We start from the raw sequence: 23,580 nt of genomic DNA on the forward strand, positions 1-23,580 counted from the left end.
TTTTGAGAGTTGAATAGATTAAAATATTTTCAATTTAAATTAACTTACAATTCTCTTCGTCTTTTTCTTCTTGCACGCACATCTCCAATCGCCCCGTCGATCAGAACATCTCTCTCACTTGTCTTCTGTTCTAAGCATCTAGAGTTGCTACTTTTTCGTCGATTTTTACCTTCAAAGCCATTACAGGTAATTTAAGGATATCTGATATTTGTTAAAGATATCTGTTGAGAATATCAGTAACAGATATCTATTAAAGATATCTATCATAACCACGACAAGAAACTAAAACAGTCGCAGTGAATATATCAATCACGACCACAATCAACGATGCCATGGCCTTACTGCGATCGTTTTTCTCATTTTCTTGCACATGGCTGCCATTTATCTCTTTTCCTCTCCCATCAACGTAAATACACACAGTACATGTATAATATATGTATACATAATAGAGAGAGAATGAGAAAAACCCACATCTCTTGAATCCAATTGTTAAACATGAATAATATATACACATATATTTAGATTACAGAGAATGGTAAAAGAACAAAAAAATGATAGATGGATATATATATATATGTATCTTATATATATAAAGTAATAGAGAGAGAAAGAAAAAGATCTATTGAAAAAGGAGAAAAAAGAACACGAAAAGAGTTAATTTAAAAGTAAGGATATTTTTGTCCAATATACATTCAAAAGTCTTATTTTTGCAAAATTTTTTAAAACATCTTATTTCTGCAAAGTTGCATACGGGGAGTCCTATTTTTGCAAATTTCCCACTCTTCAACAAAGGTTAATTACAATAAAGTCCCTCTAATTTCGCTCAATTTTATCTTTTAATTTGTCAAAATTTATATATTAGTTCAATTGGATGATTATTTATACTATTTCGACATTTCCACTTCCATCCCCTTTTCACAACACATTAAATCTGTTGCATTTAATTTGAATTTAAATTTAAATTATTTAACTAAAAGTATATGTAATATATATATGTAAAGGAGAATTATAAAATTAAGTATATTAAAATTTAGATTTAAGGGCGAGATAGCTCATCTCCCTAAAGTTCATAACTAATAAAAGAATTAAGGGTTAAATATATATTTTAATTTTTATATTTATATATATTTTTTATTTAAATATTCAAATTTTTTGTTATTTTAATTATATAACTTATAATTTTAAGTTAATTGCACACATCATCGTATTTAATCCAATATATGTAATGCATGCATGCTAAAATACTCAAATTACCCTTAATAACCATCATTTCCACTATTTTTTTTTTTTTTCAATAGCTAACAACGAGACATGTGCAAGTCGTCAAAAACAGAAAGTGAAAGTATTGATTATAGACAAAAACGGCAAGTGCAGACTACTAAAAGAAAAAGCTGTGGCATAAATAATGATAGTGAGAGTAATTTAAATATTTTAATAAGCATGCATTGCAAGTGCCAGATTAATTATAGTAAAGTGTGTAATTGATTTAAAATTATATAATTTATGGATATAATTAAAATAAAAAAATATTTAAATATCTAAAAAAAATCGTACAAGTATAAGAATTAAAATATATATATTTGGACGATATCTTCTATTCTATTACATAAATAAAGAAATGGGCTTTGCATAACGGGCAAAAAATCTTTGATAAAGGATATCTCCTATCCTATTACATAAATAAAGAAATGGGCTTTGGAGCCCATTTCATAACGGGTAAAAAATCTTTGAATGAGGCCCACCGGCCTAATAGCCGCACAAACTCTCGCCCAATCTGTTTCCTTGCGAACGTGGCGATGGAAGCCGCAAATGCCAATTCTTTTTCCATCATCAAACCCGCCATTTCGAACCAGGCAGAAGAGAGAAATGGAACAAGCGCATTAAGAGAATCGAATCAATAGCTTCATCGCAATCGTCGAGCTCTTTCGCACGCGGTTCAATTCCTTCTCTTAGGCAATTTTTTTAAATCGAACTGCGGAATATCTCTGTATAAGTTTGAATTTGATATTAGTGTTCTCTCAGTCCTACTGAAAGGAAATTAGATTTCTGAACTTTGCGTATTTTTTCGGTAATTTTAGGTGAAGGATGGGAGCGTTGATATCGAGATTCTGGCTCATGTTATTCCCTGCCAAGGAGTATAAGATTGTCGTTGTCGGGTTGTCAGCACGCATCCTAGAGTTGGCGGCAACGTTGAAGGGCTTGTTTACAAGAATATGCCCTTTGAGGTGTGAAATAATAGGTTTTTATATTGATTCTTCATTGTTTTCATCTTCATAAAACTAGAAAATGTTTCTTGAATTGAAAGTGTGTTCTTTTGGGAAATTCTAATACTCGACTTGATTGGTTAACACTAGACTTGTTCAGTGTGTCTCGGAATCTATTTGCAAGTAGTAGCTCTCTCTATTTTTGAGTTAAAGTCGTACGCATTAGCCTGTTCTTATTTATTAGACATGTGCGTCAGTTTTGGTTCCTTCCTCAAGAGAAAAGGAAGACGTGATTATGTTTTTGGGTGCTACCATGACTTTCCAGCAAACTTGGTCGTCCAAATGCCAACTTAAAGACTAAGGGGGTGGATTGTGTTGTCATAGTATCAAAAGAACAAAGGTTTATCTTGAATTCCAAACCCCATCACGGCATTGCAAAAATCTATTGTTAAATTATAGTTTTAGGGAATTGACAAAGTTCAGTGTAGGTGATGCTAAATTTAAGGTGACATTTTATTTGCATGGAAGTTTGACTATGCAACTCCCATTTTTTAGTCAGGCAGTTGGTGGATTTGATTTACTACGTGTCGAGGAGCTTAAGTTAAGTAGATAGCTCCCTAAGGAAAATAGCTAGCTACAAAATAATGGGATAAGTAGCTTTTGTCTCACACCTTCCAGAGAGGAAAGGAGAGGGTGGGGGGATTTTTGATTCACACAACATGGTGTATTTTCATATTGCCGAACAATTTCCATGGTTGATTTTTGTTATGGTATGGTTTGGATTGAGAAACTAGTGTGCAGCTAACTTTAAGTTGTAATTAGCAAGGTATAGGAGTTTGAGTTAACAAATAGAGTGCTCAAAGATGGATATCTGATTGGTAATAAGAAATGATAAGAATGATGACTAGATGCAGTATGAAGTTAGTGGTAGATCTCTGAAGATTTTCCCTGAGGGACATGCCTGTTATGGTTTCTTTGTGTAATGACTGTACCTATTTGGAACTATCACACAAGCATCTGTAGTAAATGAAGCTAATGGGAAGCAATCTTCTTTCTTTTTTGTTTTCATGACATAATGTTATTCCAGATGTATTATCAGGAAAAGAGGATGTATACAGTATACTCTATGTACTCTTGTTTTGAGTGAGTAATATATACTTGGTTGAGTTCATAATGAGTAGCATTGTGAGTTAAGACCTGTTAGGAAGAGAAATAAAACCATGTATACTGTGCCTTTAGTGAAGGAGATTGACATCAAAGGAGAAGTGTAAAGATGTTATATGAACATGCCAACCTCGTAATCTGTGGATGGTGATCCTTTCAGTTTGTCTGTTACTGCAATTCTACAAGTCAAATTAGATATTCAAGAGAGATAATATGGCAAATAGGATCATTCTTCCTAACAACAACATTAGTGAGGCTTAATCCCGCTAGGTGGGTAGGACCATGCTTCCTAGATTGCAATGGATTTATCATTTACTGTCGATTGCAATATTGCTTTTTACTTGTGTATTTGTCTCTCCAACTTTGGTGGATCTTTATTGGTGGGCAAATTCATTCAGCAATGAAGCTATGCTTTTATTATTTAGGGCCACCTTAACTTTCTACCTTTAAACAGGACTCTTTGGGTCACATCCATATAAGTTGTTTTAGTTTAAATCAGTTATACCCTCTGTTGTATACCCTTCTAGGCAGCAAGTTAAACTGTAAAAGACACTTTTGGTTAAGCTGTGGCAATCAAAAAGGATTCAGGTTAATCACAAAATTTAGCTTGAAAATAGGTCATTTTGTTGGCCGTATAATTATGTGATCATAGGACTACATTGTCATAGGTTTCCACTTTCTCTTTCGTGGGCATTGGGGTTTTTTGCTTCTGGAATATTTGAGGGACTTTTATCAGGGTGCATTAGATCCACCAATTTAGATAACTTTTCTGATGTTAGTCTGTCCCTGGAAGGCAAATTGTGGATGGATATTGAGTGGTTGAACTGATAATTCATATTTGCTTCAAATTATACATGCTCGATTCATCTTGATGTAAAATGTTTTTAGTAAAAGATTTTACTTATTTTTTAGTGTTTAGATGGCAAACTATAAGTAAAATATTTTTTAAGTAAATACTTTTTTTTTTTTAAAATGACTTGGAAATCATTTTTTGTTTTGAGACCAAAACTAAAACTTCATCATCTTAACGGGAATCACCCTTGTACAAAATGAAAACTAAGATGATAAAACTTTTTTTTTTAAATAAATAGAATGGAAGGCATGTCGTTTTCTCATCTCTTTTATCGATATCTACAAACATCTTTGGTGTTCCATTTATTTGCTTGACTCTTGGGATTATTTTGTTCATGGCTGATGGAAATAGTGATCTTTGCTGTCACATTTTTCCCACTCAAATTCAGTGGAAGTTGTTCTGACGTGTGAAGTTCCGAGTAGTGAAATTCCAATCGAATGCCTCATTTCTGCTGGATACTCACGGAATGGTTCATGACTCAATCTTCACAATAACGCACGTTCATTAAGCTCAATGATACTGATTCATGTGGCACCTGAAACGGCACTCTGGTTGTTTCCTTCTAATTTTCTCTTCAACCAGGGAGAAGAAAGTTTGTTTCTGATAGATAAGAATGAGTTTTGGAGTTTGTGATCTTGGTTTGATTTCTGAATTCCTTCCCCCCCTCGCTATAATTCCTGTAGTTGATCTAACTAGTTTGCTAATGATCTCTTCCTCAGGTCTGGGATCTTGGCGGACAAGGAAGGCTCAGGACACCGTGGGCTACAAATTATTGAGGAACTCATGCGGTAATCGTAGTCATAGACAGCACTGATAGAGCCCAGATTGGGATAATGAAGGACGAACTCTTCAGGCTGCTTCCACACGAGGACCTTCAAAGCGCTGTTGTACTCGTATTTGCAAACAAACAAGACTTGAAGGATGCTATTACTGGCACATTCAAGCCTGCAGTGCCCTCACAGACGAGGGATGGTTTGGGGTGGATTGCTCAGCGAGTCATAGTGAAAGCACCAAGCTAGACAATGTAAAACTGGGGAAAATATTTCAATTTGAAGGATTAAACATATTATTCTGTCTTGTATCATCTAACCGTAATATTCTTGCTTCCAAGTGATCTAATTCTTTCTTGACTTCCCTTGCAAGAAAGAATTGCTCCCTTCTGCCTACCGTAGCTTTTTGTATATCAGTTTTTGATAGAAATAGAATCCTTTGGTACAGTTGAAGCTAATCACAGGAATATAACCATAAGCTAACGCAATTAGAATCAAACCATTTATATACAAAAGGAGCATCATATTGGCAATGAAACAATGAAGAGCAGTTGTAGATAATAAAAGAAGAAGCATTTGCTGCAAACCGTGAAATGTATCTCATTAACAATTCCTAAGGCTCAGGGTTGAACTATAATTTCCCGCACAAGAACAATTCAATTGGGATTTGCCGCGGCCAACGCATTGCTCTAAAACTTGACATGTTTCTAAGCTACCAACGCCTCATTGTTAATGGGAGTCACTCTGTCAACCGGAAGTCACAGTATCGAGCAACGGCAACCCTGTGATTCTTGGGGTCCTTCAAACCATCGATCCCAGGAAGGATTTGTCGGGCCACTTGTACTGCAAAAACAAGCAAAGCTTTCAGGCTCCACTGACGTTGAGTGGCTGCAATTTAAAGAGATACAGACAGCGGGTTGAGGGGACGCATTACAGTGGAAGTAATGGATCTGGTTTTGGTTCCACACTGCTCAGCATTCTGGTGGCAAAGAATTAGACTCAATAAGGAAATTCATTTCACTAGACAGATCATTTAATGACTCGAATACATTCCCGTACTTACTCCTTGCATCCAGCTGAGGTTGCCTCCATTTTTTCAAGTTCTTCCAGCTCTTCCTGTATCAAGAATCGAGTTAAGATTGAACCACATACCAGATAAACCTACACCGTATTATCATAGCACTGGTCTAAACAGTAAAACAATACAGCATATGGATGATGACTGAATACTCTCAGATGCAGCACTTTAGTCATGGACACGATTTGATCAAAAATAAAACTGGAAATTTATGGGGAGTATCTTCCAACATATGAATTCAGGATTGTTCAGAGAGAATTTATGAGACAATTACTAGAATCTCTTTTTTAGCAGGAAATTCAGTGCTCTACGCTTATATATTAAGTCCAACTTTCCGCGCTGACAAGGTATAAGAGAAATGAGTTTCTGACTAGTCTTTTCATCGACCCAACAACCAAGGTTGGACTGAGCAAAGTCACAGGTCTCTGGGGCATAAGACCATTATGATCTTGTATGTCATAGAAAAGGGGCCAAGGTATTACGTCCTAAAGTCCAACGACCATGAGAAAGAAGCAAGAGAAGGCATTGAAGAAATAGGAATCTACTGAGCCTGAAAGAGAGGACAGTGCAGTTCTGACAATAAAAACATTGACGAAGTCTGGGCTAGAGTTGCTCATTTTAACTTGATGCCAACACTATGTAAACTGGTCTAACCTAATCTTGTGGTAGACTGAGGTATGCCAAAATGGTTGCATACGTGCCAGGACAACTTAGGTAACAAGTTAGGGTGACAATTTTTCTACTTCACTCACATAATATCCAGTCATTATCTTAAACTCCAAACAATATACTTGCAAATTACCAATAAGGATCAGGTGAAAGCACCATTGATTGCACTCTTACTGTCTTTTCTTTTAATATAATTGAAAGCACTGTTGCTTGGGCCTGAGAATGCAAATTCAAACTTAGATGGCAACCAGAAAGCAACCACTTTATGCGTATAAAAATCAGATGAACCATACCTACTCACCAAAATAAAAAGGGAAAAGGGGGAAAAGAAGGAATAGCTGAAAGGTTGCATCTAGCACATAACAAGCTATGTCAACAATTGAACCAAGCTATTTCAATTTATGCCATCTCCCCAACTTACCTAGTCATAGAACATTGATCACATAAAAGATCAGAAACTTGACAAGATTGATTGCTGTGTTCCACATAATACAAATAACTAGTCACTTCTCTAGTAGAGGTTGAAGTTGTTCTAGTTTTATTTTCATTACCCGTCTTTGCAAATTCCTAGAGCAGTTTGCTTTCTGATCTCTAGGATTCCATTACTGGTTGGATATTTACTATACTAGTTCTCATATTTACGGATACTTGAATTCTGCAGAAATCCATCAAGGAAGTTCATACATCTTGGGGAGGTTTACTGAGTTACTTTGAGATAATGTGATGTCGAAACCTTCAGAGATTCCTATAAGGCTCATTATCTCTTTCACATAAGTGAAGCCTATCAACCAAAGTGCCACTGGATCTGAACACCATTGAAGGAGCAACCATGGGACGTTTCCCCAAGACTAACATTAGCACAAGCAGCCACATTACTCTTATCCACTAATCCTGACAAGGTTCAGGAACTTATTAGCAATTTAATCAAACAGAGACCCTTTGTCCATCAAGGACTTTAACACACTAGTCTAAACCGATAAAGGCCATTATACAGAGTTTGTCAGGGTAATGTAGCCATATGAGTCAGTCCGAGATTGGGTCCTCAGCCTCATGTCTCATTTGCACTAACTTCCTCATACTAAACCTTTCATTTTTACCCTTTGAAGCATGGTCAATAACTTACACTATGTTTAGAACTAGAATTTTTTGGGGCAAAGAAGTATAAATATACCTATGCACCAGGGATTATGTACGCAAAAAAGCAGGTAAATAAATTCTTTTCTTTTCTTTTCAATTTCCTTTTCCGTTGAAAATCCTTGTCCACATCAGAGGGTTAGTTTTTCAAGTAATAGATTTTTTTTTCCTTTTTTTATAAGTACATAATTGCCATCATTTACTCAAACCATTCATCGTTTGCTCTTCAGTAGGGTGAAATATACTTATGATGTTGACTATAATCACCATCACATAAAGCCGCAATTGACCAATTTTATACAAACAATCAGTTCATTTCTCCTAGGTTCAGAAAGAATTGCAAGACATTCAGAAAGCAAGGCAACTCGAAAATCACAGAAAATGCGCTACCCAGATCAAGATTCCAACTTTTCCTCCACAATCGATCAAGAAGTCGACTAACCAGACACCCAACAAAGAAATGGAAAGAACAAATTTAAACAACTTCAAGAACCCATGAAAGTAGCAAAGAGAAGTGACCTCCAAGAACCTAGCCTCCTGCTCGAGCCGCTTCAATTCCGCCGAAATTCGATGCTTCCCTCGAGTATCCGCCGCCGCCGCCGATCGAGCTTGCTCGCTCCCCTGATGATCGGCCGATTCAGATTGCATATTTCTCTCTCTCTCTCTCTCTCTCTCTCTCTCTGTCTATATATATATATATTTGAACAGAGATGCTTGCAACAGTGAAGAACAAAACTTGAAAGAATCAAGTACTTATGGACTCTTCAATCTCCATTCCCAGATTGGACTTTTTTTTCTTTTTTTCTTTCTGTGGTGCTTATGCTATAAGAGTGGCATGGTATCAAGCTCTAGGCCATGGATCTAACCACAGCTGAAACGAGTAATGGAGAAAGAGGAAAGGTCAGAAGGGTTCTCAACTCAGTTTCTTTTGGATTTGGGCCTCGGGTTTGTTTCTGCCAGTTTTTGAAACTTCTGATTTGAGGAGCACGAATTGGGACAATACAAAGGAGGCTTTTTGAGGGGATTGGATTGTTTTTGTATTGAAAGGTGGTGTTTTTTTTCTTTCATTTTTGCGAGTCAATTTTTTGTCTCTCCCTCTCTCTCTCCTCCTTGTTTCTGGTTCCCAACTTTTATTCCACTCCTCTTTTCTACCCTGAAAACCAAACACCCCCCTCCTTTGGAGCGTGGCAGTGGCAGAGGCTGGAACTATCCCAAATCATTTGGCTCAAAATCTGTCAACTGTTGAAGGGTAAAGAAAATTGACAATAAAACCAGTTTTTAAACTGACAGCATGAGCATGACTTCAAAAGCAAAGAACACCAAGCTTATATTCTATCTATTTTTTGAATAATAGTATTTAGTTGGGTATGGCCTGTGACCTGGGTTAGGTTATATCTAAGGTTAAGAATGTAGCTTGCGAATTGCAATTTAATTTGTTGCACCATGGCGTGGGAATACGCGGCGATGCTGGCGGTTGGGCAAGTCCCTGACGGGGAACTGGTGCTTGTTACTTGGGGATCCACTCATCAGGTGGCACGTCGCCTTTCGTCTCCATCATCCTGCACGCGCGATGAGCTGGCCTTAGTAAAAAAAAATCCCAATTTTAATTTTTTATTAATTTTTATCTTCATATAGATACGATTTTTAATATATAAAATATATTTACGTTGGATTCAACTCAAGGATTCCAGTCAAACGAGACCGTTCTTTACTCCCACACCCAGAAAGGGTGGTCTGATTTGTGATTGCAGTCTTCGACGTCGTTTCTGATGACCAGGTGCTATGAAATTGTGATGATTTTATGATAAATACATAATATTTTTGTATTTTTAAATACTCGTATCTGTAAAATTGTTGTTATATATGATGATGATGATGATGATTTATTATTGCTTTGGGTGTAGAATTTTCGCATGTATTGAGAAGTTTCTTTCTTTTAGGATTATATTATAAAAGTATATATTCGGAAGTTGGTATTCTGTACCATGGCGTACACGTGTCGCTACATAGATACATACGTGTCAATTGCCCGGACCATCTTCTTCTTCTTTGCTTGTGATTCATACTGAAGTCCAAACACGCAACTCATGGTTCAACCGCAAAGAGTCCCATTTCATTACGCAGGGCAAAATGTCCAGTTTCTCGGCTGTCTCATTCAATCTCACGAACATGAAGAAATCAATCCCATTTCCACCGCCACGTGCTTCAAATTCCACTACCAAAGCCTTCTCAATCTTCCACTCCCTCAACCCATCCCCACAGCCAAAACCCATCTCGATTTCCGGCCAGTCGGCGTCGAGTACCCCGCCGGAGTTCTCTCGGCCGCCCGACTTGCCACCGGAGGTGCCCCGGCCTCCGAACGTTCCAGACTTCGACCCGATTCCCCCTGAAAAGAGGGCGGCTAACCCGCCCCCGCTGTATCCCGGGCTGAATCCGGACTTTCCCGGGCCGCCAACGCCGTCGCCGCCTAAACCCGAGGCTCCTAGGCCGCCGATGCCGTCGCCACCACGGCCGGATGAGCCCTTGCCTCCGCCGGGTGCACGGGAGATAATGCCTCCGAAGCCGCCGGAGGTGGGGCCCCCGCACCCAACGCAGCCTGATTTTCCGCCACCTTCCTCCAGTTGTTTTGGATCATTTGTTTTCTAGGCTGGCCAGTAGTGTGCTCTGTATTTCATGTGCTTTATGTCATTTTATTTCTTTCTTAATCCATGGATGAGAAACTGATTGGGTTTTGAGGTCATAAATACTAATAGTGCAAATTTCTTGAGCTGGTTCTTTGCTTTGCTTCAAATCTCCAGCATTTCCCCTTACAAAACGCAATTTACATCCACCGTAGCTTTGGGTGAACACTTGTGGAATCACATTATCCGTCTAATCTTAATTTTAACAGTTATTCCTTTGACTTTGAGTTATCAAACTCAATGAATTAAGATATATTTTGAAAATTTTAACTCACGATCCTTCAAATATTCTGATGCTTTAATCCCAAACGCAACGCGGGACTGGCCGCAGGAGATTTTGTTTTGGCGATCATCATCCCAGCACCTTATCAGGCAACCAACCTCCAATAACAAAATGCCACGTAAGCCACCATCTTTTTGATGGGCCTTCACCATTAGCAGCCACGTGTTAAACCATATATTTTCATTATTTTTGAAAAACAGCCACGTGTATCTGTTAATCCGGCTCCAGCACGATGTCCTCTAAAGGGGGAGCAGAAGCATCACCAACTTCCTTCGAATCCAAGAAAATAACTTTTACTTTTCAGAAAAGAATGAAAAATATTATGTAAACCTTTAAATCACATAATAATTATTAGTAATACATCATTTGATTTGATGATAAATATTTGGAGAAAATATTACTCTCTTCCTGGTTGTAGTTCCTATTAATTAATTAATATTATAATGTTAAGTAAGTGAAATGAATAATAATATTTATTATTCTTCATTTTAAAAAAAAATGGCTTCCATTCATTCATGGATGGGTTTTGAGATCTTCAAATCAAAAGAAATTAAAAGAGCAGTATTAATTAAAGTTAACGAAAATGAAATTCCACGCTTCGAATCTCCGTAGCAATCACGATTCACGGGCACTTTCTTCTATGCCTTCAAATCCACCGCCAATTCGGCCTCCAATCGGCTCCACTCCTCTGCGCTTCTCAGCTCCAGGAAATGGCGTCGAACATCGGTGCTTGTCCACGCGCAACCCCGCGCGCCGCTGTAATGTGTCGTCAAAGCTCCAAGTTCTCCGGCATATCCATCGTTGAACTGTCGACCTACTCGGGACCGAGAGTGAAGGGCAGACCCGGAGGGAGACAACAGAGCTGGAGAATTAGGGCTTCGAATGGCGGCGATTCGTACCTTAGCATGTGGAAGAAGGTGGTGGAGCAGGAGAGGAAGGTTGCCGAGTTCCAAAGACTCGCCGACAAGTCGGCCGGAGTTGACGGTAACGTTGATGGTTGGGAAGGTGAGAGTCCGGAGGTCTTGGAGAGGAAGAGCAAGGAGTTCGAGAAGATACTGGAAGTTCCTACGGAGGAACGGGACAGAGTTCAGAGAATGCAGGTGATCGATCGGGCCGCCGCTGCGATTGCCGCCGCCCGCGCCGTTATGAAGGAGAGTTTGTCACCGCCCAATGAGGTTTCTGATGGTGCTAGTTTGGGGGCTGAGTTTGGTGGACACATCCATTCTCAGCAAAGAGGTATCTCAAAACTTTGAAAATTTTTGCTTATTTGGCTGAGTTTTCCGCATTGTCAATTAAGTAAAGCTTCTGGATTATTTCAGAAGTCTTTTTTCAGTTTTAATTATCAACATCAAGTCATCTACGACAAGAATTAGTTTTAATTATTATCGGAAATTCTATGGTGTTCCATGTTTTTTGGGTGGCTGTAAATCTACTTTCCCATTATTTCTAAGATGATTTTTGACAGTGAAATTGATGCCTTTGATCCCCTCTTATGTTGAATGATTTCTTCGCTACCTTGGCCGTACCTAGATGATCGCATTGCAGCTGATCTTGTTTTTCCCCTTTTCTTTATGAAATGTTGAGAGCGGAAGCTACTTGTTGCATGGTATTATACTATGTTGTTAATACTAGTTATTATTCACCAGCTTCCTGTTTTTCATAAGAAGTCATCTGCTGGTTTGCAGAATCGTGAATTGATCAATTTTGAACTGGTTAATATGGGGGTCTGGTTGTAAAAATACAATGGATCCTGTATTTAATAAGAAGTTTTTGTTATGATTAGGAGCTCTTAGAAACCGATTCAAGACTTAGGTTTGCCAATCTCTCTTCACTTCTCACCCGGAAATCAAACCAACAACAGAATATAGATAACAAGAAATGAAAACAGTAAAGAAATGAAAGAGACAGATCAATCAAACCAACAAGAATCACAGAATTATCCTGGTTCGGACTGCAAAGCGCAATCCTACATCCAGCCTTCTCTCTGAGAGATAAATCCACTAGAAACGCTTGAAACAAGATACAAGAACCTTCTTTCTCTCCCTCACACAAGTTCACTGCTCACACAAGAGAATACAAGGACAAACTTTCCCTCTAAGCCTTTCTTTCTCTCTCTCGGCAGTATCACTCGCATTCAGAGAATAATAGAATGATTTGATGTTATGTTCGACTTGAGCCTCTCGCCTCCTATTTATAAACTATAGGGAGGCGGTAATTACAAGGTTAACAACTTAGCCTATACAAAAGACTAACATATCCCTCATAATAAAATAACTAAGTTAACTAATCTAACTTAGAATAAAAACAGTCGGTACAAACATCTTCACTCTAACAGATTCTTTTCTTCAACTTCTAGAAATAATCCTCCATGCAAAAACCCAACAGTTTTCATTCCCGAAATCATAAATCAATCCGTTTTGAACTGGTTAATTGAGGCATTTGGTTGTAAAAAGAAAATCATTCCAGAACTTAAAATTTTTTATTATTTTCTTTCACAACTTTAGTTCCACTATTTACTTTTAATTATTCTTTAAAAGTTCTTATTTGTGTACTGGCAAATGGAAGAAGCATTCCCACAGATTGTGCCTGAGAGTGTGTAAATTTAAATACTGTGTCCCTCATGCCATTTAGTTTCTTTTTTCCATCAGTTATTGGTTTTTATTCTGAGATTTTGAAAATTACGAGCTTGTTATGTTTTGAATTTGGCAGAAGCACAGAATGAGAGCTTGATCAGTTCTCAGTCAACTGGTGTTGAAAATGGCACACCAGGTCCGGATTTTTGGTCCTGGACACCTCCTGCAGAAAGTGATTCAAAATTTGATGATGAAAGTCACAGGACGTTGGCCAGACAAACGTATCAATATCCTATTAATGTGAACCCTGTGATTGAGAAGGAGCAATCTGTAGACTTTCTTGCCATCCCCCTTGAGAGTAAACTTTCTGAAAGCAAACACTACCCTCCCCTTCCACCTCTTCAGTCACTAATGGAGGTTGAGAAATTGGATGCTTCTACTTTCGGTCAAGAGCTGGAGAATGCAGAAGGGAAACGTATTGCTGACATTCAATTTTCAGCTCATGCAGCAGAAGCAGCTGATGCGCTTAAAACAGGGAGTGAGACGTCAACACAAGGAGTCAATCCTGATGGATCAAGGTGGTGGAAGGAAACCAAAGTTGAACAAAGGCCTGATGGTGTTGTTTGCCGGTGGACACTGACCAGGGGGGTCACCGGTGACAAGGCCCTTGAGTGGGAAGAGAAGTACTGGGAGGCAGCCGACCAATTTGGCTATAAGGAGCTTGGTTCAGAGAAATCAGGACGCGATGCTGTTGGAAATGTTTGGCGTGAGTTTTGGAAAGAGTCAATGTGGCAGGTCAGTCTGCGTTATAAAGTTGAACAGTAAATGCCCCCCTCCCCCTTCTTCCTTTTCCCTTTTCATGGTTTGAGTTTGGAAGTAGCCTTGAAGAGTACTTGCTCTCCAACCTGCACTCCTTCCCCCAAACTCCCATGGGATGGTGAGGCCAACAATTACACTACATGTGAATTTTGAAGGGATTTTTTGGCCACAATCTTATATTCATATGAGTTGATTTCTGAATTTGATGTTTTGTTTAACACTTTGTATCCTCACCCAAAAGTGTTATGTGAAGGTGATTATTGGGTTCATGAAACCAAGTAATGTACCCAAGACATTTCTAATAGACTACTGATGTGAGATAGGACTGTGACATTTTTGTTGTGCTGCTGTAATTTTTTCAAACAGCACAATTTAGCAGCCAACACACACACACACACACACAAAAAGATATATTGATAAGATCCTTATCAGCATGCAGTGAAAGAGGCATTTTCCATCATTTCCTTTACATTTGAAAAAGCAAATAAATGGTACTGCTAAAAATCGTTTCCTTTACATTTACTTGGGTCGTCCTTGCTGTATGCAATTTAATTCCTACCTTAATGCGTCTGTAGGAGGTGGCCGGTTATGTAACTGTCTGCTTGTCTTGAATCACTTTCTATTAGATGGATATTAGTGTAGTTTTTCCTCCAGCTGGAGGGATAGTATTAATTTATCTATATCCTTTACCTGGGTTAATAATGGTCTAGATCACCTCTGGAACCCTCCTTACTGCTTAAAAATGGAGAAATCAAATAACTCATTTGGCACATGTTGTATGGCTCAATACATCTATTAGATTCTTATTGTAATTGCTTTTCTCTTGTAGGATCATGGACTTGTGCATATGGAGAAAACAGCGGACAAGTGGGGAAGGAATGGCAAAGGCGATGAGTGGCAGGAGAAATGGTGGGAACGCTATGATGCCTCCGGCCAAGCAGAGAAATGGGCTCATAAGTGGTGTAGCATTGATCCTAGCACACAGCTTGAGGCTGGTCATGCTCATGTTTGGCATGAAAGGTATTGAATCTATTGTTTTCGAATCAGATTAATATTTGAGTCCTGATTCTTTGCTCATTGGATATGGTTCTGATGACTATCCAAATTAGTCTTCATTCTGTAAGTATGACTCATAAAACTGCTCTCTGTCGCATGAAGTAAGCAAAGCACAATCCTATAATTCTATATTTCTGTCATTTTAGCAAAGCACAATCTTCATTGATGCATGTCTTATCTGCATAATTTTAGCAAAGCACAATCCTATAATTCTGTCATTTTCTGAGAGATGGCTATGCTGACAACTGAAAAATCATTCTTATTTTGTGTCGCACATCTTATTGATATTTAATGGTGCCATTAATCCTGTTCGAATTATCAGTACCGGGACATTGTAAATTAAACATACTTAGCATGACACCCCTTATTGACGTTTTTTATGTAATCATCATTAGTACTTCACTATCACATCAGATAAATGTACTCGCTACAAAGTTTGTTGTTCTTCCACCCAACAACAATCCAAAATTTTGCATCTCTCATAATAAGAATGCTCACATTTAGTTCTTTTTGGCAGGTGGGGTGAGAAGTACGATGGGAAGGGTAGCAGTGTGAAATATACTGACAAATGGGCCGAACGTTCAGAGGGTGATGGCTGGACAAAATGGGGTGACAAATGGGACGAGCACTTTGATTCGAATGGTGATGGAGTCAAGCAGGGGGAGACATGGTGGCAAGGTAAGTTTGGAGAACGATGGAATCGCACTTGGGGGGAGGGCCACAATGGTTCTGGATGGGTGCACAAGTATGGCAAGAGCAGCTGTGGCGAGCATTGGGACACTCATGTGCAGCAAGAAACATGGTACGAGAGGTATCCACACTTCGGTTTTCAGCATTGTTTTGACAACTCAGTCCAGCTTCGTGAGGTTCGAAAACCATCTGACTGGTCATGATGAGACATTGATCTTGTTTCAGTTCTGACACTATAATAGAGCAAATGAAATCTTTTTCTAGCCAGCCGTTGCAATACGAGTAAATTAAACCAAAGTTTATACCTGCTGTATTTATTTTCTCAATCACAGCTGTATCATTGAACATCAACAGTTTCATGCAATAAAAGTTGTCTATTTCTTCGCACTTTCAAGTGGTTTGGAAGATGAAATTCTAAGGCAGAGCCAAGAAGAAGCATCTTATCTACTTGATTGTATCACAGAGCCGATAATTCAGGGATTAGGAGCAGCAGTGATTAGTATATGATAATAAAGTCGATTAGGAGGGCTGTCATTTCATTAGATGGCGAAATTATACTAACTCTAAATTACTACCCGATAGGTTAAATACAACCATCATTGACTATGTCAAAAGGATTTTCGTGTTGGAATGAACGTAGCTTTGCATGGAGTACAAGGAAAGAGGAACTTCTATCTTCATCTGCCCCACTGTTTTTTTTAGATAATATTATAATATATGCAAAAATAAAATAAAATGATATATATAACTATATCATAGTATGGTAGGATAGGGTAATGGTAAAGCATCATGATCATATCTCCGTCAATGAATATTTTAAGTATTTTATTTATATTCTTTTTATAAATATTTCTTAATATTTACATTTTTTATTAAAATAAAATTTTAATAAATACCCTCAATATTTACGATATCTATTGCAATCCCTACAGCGGGTCAACTTTCAAAGGGTTTGCTCAATCTCCACAGTAACCCCAATATGTGGTAGCAGGACCCTTTCCGCTTTAATCAATTTGGGAAGCCTCTTCTCACTTCTCACTTTTCACTTCTCACTCTCACTAGCCAGCTTTAATACACTAGCCAGCTTTCGAAATCTCGAGTGGGTTTCCTCTTCCATGGCTTCTTCAGTGCTGAGCGGAGCCGAACTCAAACTTGCAGTTGCCATTTCCCCAACCGGGTCATCTTTTCTTGGCTCCGATGTCCATGGCAAGTCCTTTCCCAGTAGGGTTCCATTCTCCTACCATAGGAGTTCGAATTTCAAATCGTTGGCACCCAAATGCAGTTTATCTGCCTCGAGGCCCGCTTCTCAGCCCAGGTTCATCCAGCACAAGAAAGAGGCGTTCTGGTTCTACAGGTTTTTGTCCATAGTCTATGATCATGTGATAAACCCTGGGCATTGGACGGAAGATATGCGGGATGAGGCGCTGGAGCCGGCTGATCTTTTTGATCGGAATTTGAGGGTGGTGGATGTGGGTGGGGGCACTGGCTTCACCACTCTCGGCATAGTAAAGCATGTTGATGCTAAGAACGTGACAATTCTTGATCAGTCGCCTCATCAGCTTGCCAAGGCCAAACAGAAGGAGGCTCTGAAAGAGTGCACTATAATGGAGGGTGATGCAGAGGATCTTCCTTTTCCAACTGATTATGCTGATAGATATATCTCTGCTGGGAGGTAATCTTCCTAGATTCCTTGTTTTTGTATGCTTAGGACGAAACCTTCTCTTTATTATCATTATTATTTTCAAAGAGGCTATTTTTGCAATTCGAACCCGTGACCTTTCAGTCACAGAACAGCATACTACTTTTTCTAATTTTGTGTGTATGTTCTTGATCCTCAATCCACGTCCATATGTATAGCATAAACATACTCTGATGTGTCAATATACTGGTTGGTATGGCCTATGATGATAAGCTGTCGAAAATGTAAACTATGTGTCAAGCATGCCACTTGGCATATCCATTGATAATTCAGATGAAATTTAGTCTAATTGAGACTTGAAAGTTTGAAAAGTTATTCTTCTTTTTTATGTGGGTTTCTTTCTTCTATTTCACATTGGATATCTATTGCTATTATTCGTGTTTTTGATTTGCTATTTTCGTTTTTGATGCGTCATTTTTTACTGGAGTTAAAGATTTTTACAACTTAGGTGGTATGATGGTATAATTTGATGAACATACTTTTACTTTTTTATGTTGATGTGATATTTGAGTTATATATTGATTGAAGTATGCTTATTTGATCAATATTTTTGGTTGCTTTTTGATATATATATATGTAAAGGACGTTTTTAGTGCCCAAGGCTCCTTGCTTGTGAGGGTCAAGGGAAGGTCATATTTCGTATACAGCTTTCCCCTTGTTTTGTTTATGCAAGAGACTGTCTTCAGAACTCGAACCTGTAACCTTCCTCACAAAGGAGCAACCTTACCCTTGCTACCAGTGGTCACCCCCGTTATACAAAAGAAAAATGTATAGAGTATATATCTATGTTCTTTGTTTGGTGGTTAATCCCTAGACATGATATTATAATGGCCTTATAGAGGATATGGCCCTGGGTAAAGATGGTTGAAGATCTAGAGTTCATGTTGCCAGCCCTACCTAGTATGATTAAAGTTTGTGATTGTTGTTGTATCATGCGATTCATGCTGGTTCTGTGTCCTTATTTATTCCAAATGGTTGTATCCCAGCCACATCCATGACTGTGTGTACATGTCTATTTCCCCACGTGTGCCTCTTAGATGAGCCCTATAATACCTTCTTTATTTGATTTATACATAGAATTTTGCTGTAAGCTGATTAATGTGCTTTTGGATTATGGTTCATAACAAACATATAGATCACTGATTATCCCTAAAACTGAAGTTAGGAGATGAACCGGCAATAATATCAAAGTGCCCGGTAAGATACATATTCTGGTACATACTTACTATGTAAATAATATATAGACTCCAATACTATTATGTTTTCTCCCATCTTTCCATCTTGTAAGCCCTCCTTTGCCACCACCAATTTTCTTCATGACGATTTCAACAGCTGCATCCAGCTTCTATCACATAATTTTGGAATAACTACCTAATGTCTTGCAATTTCAATGTAAGTAGCTTGCATGATTTATGAATTGGTATGGTAGATTTGCTTTTCCACCATATCAAGCAAAGACACAGTGATCTTTAGTTCAGGCTATAAAGAGAGAGAAACAGGTGCATGCTTCTTTTTTGGTCATAGGTTCTTCTAATGTATATGACTGTCTTGTCCAGTATTGAGTACTGGCCAGATCCCCAGCGTGGCATCAAGGAAGCATACAGAGTACTTAAGATTGGAGGAAAAGCCTGCTTAATTGGTCCTGTGTACCCAACCTTTTGGTTGTCTCGTTTTTTCTCTGATGTGTGGATGCTTTTTCCAAAAGAGGAAGAGTACATTGAGTGGTTTCAAAAGGCTGGTTTCAAAGATGTTCAACTGAAAAGGATTGGTCCACAATGGTATCGTGGCGTTCGCCGGCATGGCTTGATCATGGGCTGCTCTGTGACAGGTGTGAAGCCATTATCAGGGGACTCCCCACTGCAGGTAATATTTTTTTACCCAGGAACTTGTATTTGGAAACTCTCTTTATTATTGACTTTTGTGGTTTTACTATTGGATTGACATTTCTTGGTTATTGATAACATTTAGTGATTTGTTTACTATCTGAATATAGTATTGACATGGTTAAAATGGTGTAAAATTGAAAATTGTCATTTACATCTGGTTGAATGGTGAAATCTTTCAATTCAGAGATTGGCATTTAGAAGTTCCGTCAAACAAAGACTTAGTTTTTGGCATGTTAATCTTTTAGGGTTTTTGGTGTGTTAATCTTTCAGGCTGGCTTAAAGAGCACATCTTATTAGAAATGAGTTTTCGGTGGAACACCTGCTAGTGAAAACTCTTTATTTGATTTTTATGGTGATTATGTTTATATGAAGATGGCAACCCTAGTCATATTGAAAGGCTCAAATGCATAAAACCATGTGTCTAAGAGCATCTCCAATGAATACACCAATTTGGTGTCAAATGTTGCTCCAATGAATATGCCATATTGGTGTTGGGCACAAATTTCAATCAGCAAATTTGGTGTTGAGTAAATATCAACACCAAATTTCAACACCAAATTTGCTTTTTTGTTTTATTTCCAATTTTATCCCTCTTGATATAACTCCAAAACAAATTTTTCCCTTTATATCCTTTATTATTTTTATTATATTTGTATATTTTGATTAATAATTAGAAATACAAATTAAATTGTTATAAAGAATATATATTGTTGGAAATATTTTATTGAGATCTATAAAATGAGTATAATATTGCATATATTTTAAATTTTTTAATATATATTATAAATACCATGCTAATATAAAATGAACTAACTTTGTTTATATATATTAACAAATATAATTTGGCTTGATAGAAAGATAATATTCTTAATGCAAAAACTCAATAATATAATAAAAAACAATAACATTCCCATTAACTTAAATTAAAAATACATGATGAAAATAGAAAAAAGGTTAAAAACAACAACATGGCTGTAAAATAAAATACTTGATATACTTAATTCTAAACTACCATTTAAAAGTCCGGAAGGTTATCTTCATTTCCTCCATAGCCACCAAAATACTAGCCAAATGAATTTGATGATCCGCTTTCTCCTTGAAATTGTTGTTTACGGCCCTTTTTTTCATAAATTCTCATTTGTTCACTTCGAAGAGCATCACGTAGCATTGGATCTTTTATGAGATGGATAAATAATTATGTGGATAAACAATTAGTTTGATAAAAATTAGGTGGAAAAAATTAATTAAAAAATTACTTGAAAAATTAATTAGAATAACATATTTCGTAAAAAAATTAAAAAAAATATGAGTAATTATTAATTTTTTTATAAAATGTGACTAATTATTTTTAATAATAATATTTTATATTAAAGAAATTAATTAATATTGATTAAAGAATTATTTCTAGAATATTCTTTGAAGATGCTTTTTGCACCAATTTGGCGTTGAGCACATTAGAGTGAAAAAAAATTTGGTGTTGAAAAATTTGGTGTAAATTCTTGTTTGATACCAAAATAGTGTCAAATTTGGTGTTATACATGGGAGATGCTCTTAGAAGGCTTTTATGGTGGATTTTTCAGCTATCTTAAGACCTTTGTCTTGTGCTACCCAGTCTCATCTCATCTCATGTGAAGAGATTGCTGAGTACAAACATAATTTACAACCAAATACATAATAAAAGATTTGAACCTATAGCCTGAAATCAGTGTTCCTAGCTAAAGGTATCATGATGTCTGACACAACCGTACCTTTTCTTCTCTGACTATCCACTGAAGATGATACCCATGGCAGCCAGGTGGTTGAGATTGAGATGGTCAGTGAAGATTTGGGTTCATGAGACTGATACATAATGCCTTCTCAACAAAATTAAACATACTAGGCTTTTATCCCACTGTCTGGGGTTTTCTAGCCTTTCAACTAAATAAAATAGCCAAATCTTATTACCATTATCTTTTGGTCATGGAACAAAAAATGTATTTTAGACAACTGTTGATTCCCAAAACCATGGAAATTGCAATAACATGTGAATGGTGTTTCTCTTACAGCACAAGTTCCACTTTATTTTGGCCTAAAGAGGTCTGAATAGCATATAGAGTTTGTGCTGGGGAGGAACGTGATATTTCTCATATTTTCTTTAAGCTCCATAAAGATGCACATTGCTGGATAGTTCGTGGTAGTTGAGTAAATGGTAATTCATTTTTTTCTTCTTCAGTCTGTGTTTATTGGGTTTAAATAGCAATAAACTGCTATAGTTCCTGGCAGTTGGCTAATCTGAAGGTTCTTCTAATTTATCGTGAATTAAAAGTGTAATGAAGCTTCCCCTAGCTTATACTCAATTCTACTAGTTTACGGTCCTTGTCCATAAAACTTAATGAATGATGCCAGAAGTATGCACATTGTACGGTTTCACAGATTCCCCAGTTTTCTAATCTATGGGGAAATTGTGGGATAAAGAAGGGTGAAAGCGGATTAAACAACAACAACAACATATCCAGCTTTTATCCCACTATGTGGGTGAAAGCGGATTATCAAGGATTTTTGTCTTTTCTTTTTTGGCTTAACATTTAGCTAGATTCCTTACCTTCATTTCCTAATTTTTGTTTTCCCTTGTGGGATTATTTTCTGAAACTTGTATTCTTGCAGCTTGGTCCGAAGGCAGAGGATGTGAGTAAGCCTGTGAATCCATTTATGTTTCTGTTGCGGTTCATTCTTGGCGCAACGGCAGCAACCTACTTTGTGCTAGTGCCTATCTACATGTGGCTCAAGGATCAAATTGTCCCAAAGGATATGCCTATCTGAGGACAAGAGATTTGGAGAAGCCATGGTTACCGCAATTTCGTGCTATCTTTACTGGACTCAGATCTTCGTGCTTGTAAAAGCAAGCTGGTGTTCTCTAGCTCCCCAAGTAAGCTTTTATCCAAGTAGATTGACAAGCTTGTAGAAAATGCCTGCTAGAAATGGTTTTAAGACTCAAATGTTTGTACAAAAGTAGATGCTTTCCTGAATGTTATCACCAGCATCTCTCTATAAGCATTTGCGTTTCCTGAATGGGATAAACTCTTTCCAGTGATCTTATGATGATTTGTTGAGACTTCTTACTGGTAAAAGATAGGAATGGCCTATTCCTATCTGACCCTAATGATGAAATTGTGGCCTCAGAAGCTAAGTACTTCAAGTTCAACCACCAAAACTTGTTCCAATCACCCAAGTTAGGTCACTTTTTCCTTAAGTCAAAAGAACAGAGGGCAACAAGTAGAGGGCTAGTTGGAGAAGATGAGGGCAGCTAAAAGAAGTAAAAGATTTCCAGCTGTGTATATCTTCTTGCAAATTGGTCAGCATTTGATTGGTCACCGACTGGGCGATTTTGCCTCAAATGGGTCCACTCCATGAAGAAAACCAGTCAGGAAATGCAACCCGTGAAACCCAATTGTTAGCAAGACAGAGAGAACCCAAGCATAGCATGCATGTCCAAAAATACAATTAAGTCCACGTCCCACATCTCCAAATCTTCATTGTTTATTTCTCTGTGTCTCTGATTGCCTGTATGAACAAAATCATTGCCGTTCTAGTTCACAGCTCTACAAGCCGGAAAAGGTGTGATTTTGACTAAGCAATTTTGGTTCACCCATCCATCACTCATTATCCACAAGGGAAGCACACCTACCAGATAAGGGAGCCCAATAGCATTGTTAATAGTTTTTAGTTGATGCATGTCTCTATGATTAGTGCCTAGACAATATATATCTTGATCCTCTATGATACTTGTGAGCCTGAGGCCTTGGACCCAGGCACCCAGCTCTCCCAATTTTCTTCTTTTAAATTGAAAATCCGAGCCATAAGCGTCACAACACACTTTATATATTTTAATTTAGTAAAAAATAACTTGTTCTTCTAAAATATTTAAATTTTATGAACTCTTTGCTCCTCCAGCCCCATAGATTGCGTACCTCTGCTAGCTCTGAGTTTCAAAAGATAGATACTTGGGACTTGGAGATGTGCAGTGCAGATGCAACTAATTTAG

At 37.7% G+C, this 23,580-nt stretch overlaps 3 protein-coding genes and 1 pseudogene across 4 annotated transcripts; 3 read left to right on the forward strand and 1 right to left on the reverse strand.

Annotated features, from left to right (window-relative positions):
• The first annotated feature begins 2,085 nt into the window (after positions 1 to 2,085).
• On the forward strand, positions 2,086 to 5,310 carry LOC127800084 (uncharacterized; annotated as a pseudogene).
• A 169-nt stretch (positions 5,311 to 5,479) lies between these two features.
• Positions 5,480 to 9,256, reverse strand: LOC127800085 (guanine nucleotide-binding protein subunit gamma 2-like). 2 transcript variants are annotated; one of them, XM_052334506.1, is made up of 4 exons: positions 8,392 to 9,233; positions 6,055 to 6,107; positions 5,926 to 5,970; positions 5,480 to 5,834 (listed from the first exon to the last, which is right to left on the reverse strand). In XM_052334506.1, the coding sequence occupies exons 1-4, from the start codon at positions 8,518 to 8,520 to the stop codon at positions 5,750 to 5,752; spliced, it is 312 nt and encodes a 103-aa protein (XP_052190466.1). In that variant the 5' UTR covers positions 8,521 to 9,233; the 3' UTR covers positions 5,480 to 5,749. The 2 variants fall into 2 exon arrangements, with proteins under 2 accessions (XP_052190466.1, XP_052190467.1); XM_052334507.1 differs by lacking the exon at positions 5,926 to 5,970 and having other exon boundaries at positions 8,392 to 9,256.
• Positions 9,257 to 11,403: 2,147 nt separating this feature from the next.
• On the forward strand, positions 11,404 to 16,361 carry LOC127800087 (uncharacterized). Its single transcript, XM_052334508.1, has 4 exons — positions 11,404 to 12,072; positions 13,546 to 14,204; positions 15,058 to 15,248; positions 15,802 to 16,361. Exons 1-4 carry the CDS (start codon positions 11,547 to 11,549, stop codon positions 16,175 to 16,177), a joined length of 1,752 nt encoding a protein of 583 aa, XP_052190468.1. The 5' UTR covers positions 11,404 to 11,546; the 3' UTR covers positions 16,178 to 16,361.
• Positions 16,362 to 16,906: 545 nt separating this feature from the next.
• LOC127800088 (2-methyl-6-phytyl-1,4-hydroquinone methyltransferase, chloroplastic-like) lies at positions 16,907 to 22,634 on the forward strand. Its single transcript, XM_052334509.1, has 3 exons — positions 16,907 to 17,646; positions 19,230 to 19,536; positions 22,203 to 22,634. Exons 1-3 carry the CDS (start codon positions 17,090 to 17,092, stop codon positions 22,356 to 22,358), a joined length of 1,020 nt encoding a protein of 339 aa, XP_052190469.1. The 5' UTR covers positions 16,907 to 17,089; the 3' UTR covers positions 22,359 to 22,634.
• The last annotated feature ends 946 nt before the right edge of the window (positions 22,635 to 23,580 follow it).

The sequence above is a fragment of the Diospyros lotus genome, chromosome 4 (assembly GCF_014633365.1).
Source record: "Diospyros lotus cultivar Yz01 chromosome 4, ASM1463336v1, whole genome shotgun sequence".
In the NCBI taxonomy this organism is placed as follows: domain Eukaryota; kingdom Viridiplantae; phylum Streptophyta; class Magnoliopsida; order Ericales; family Ebenaceae; genus Diospyros; species Diospyros lotus.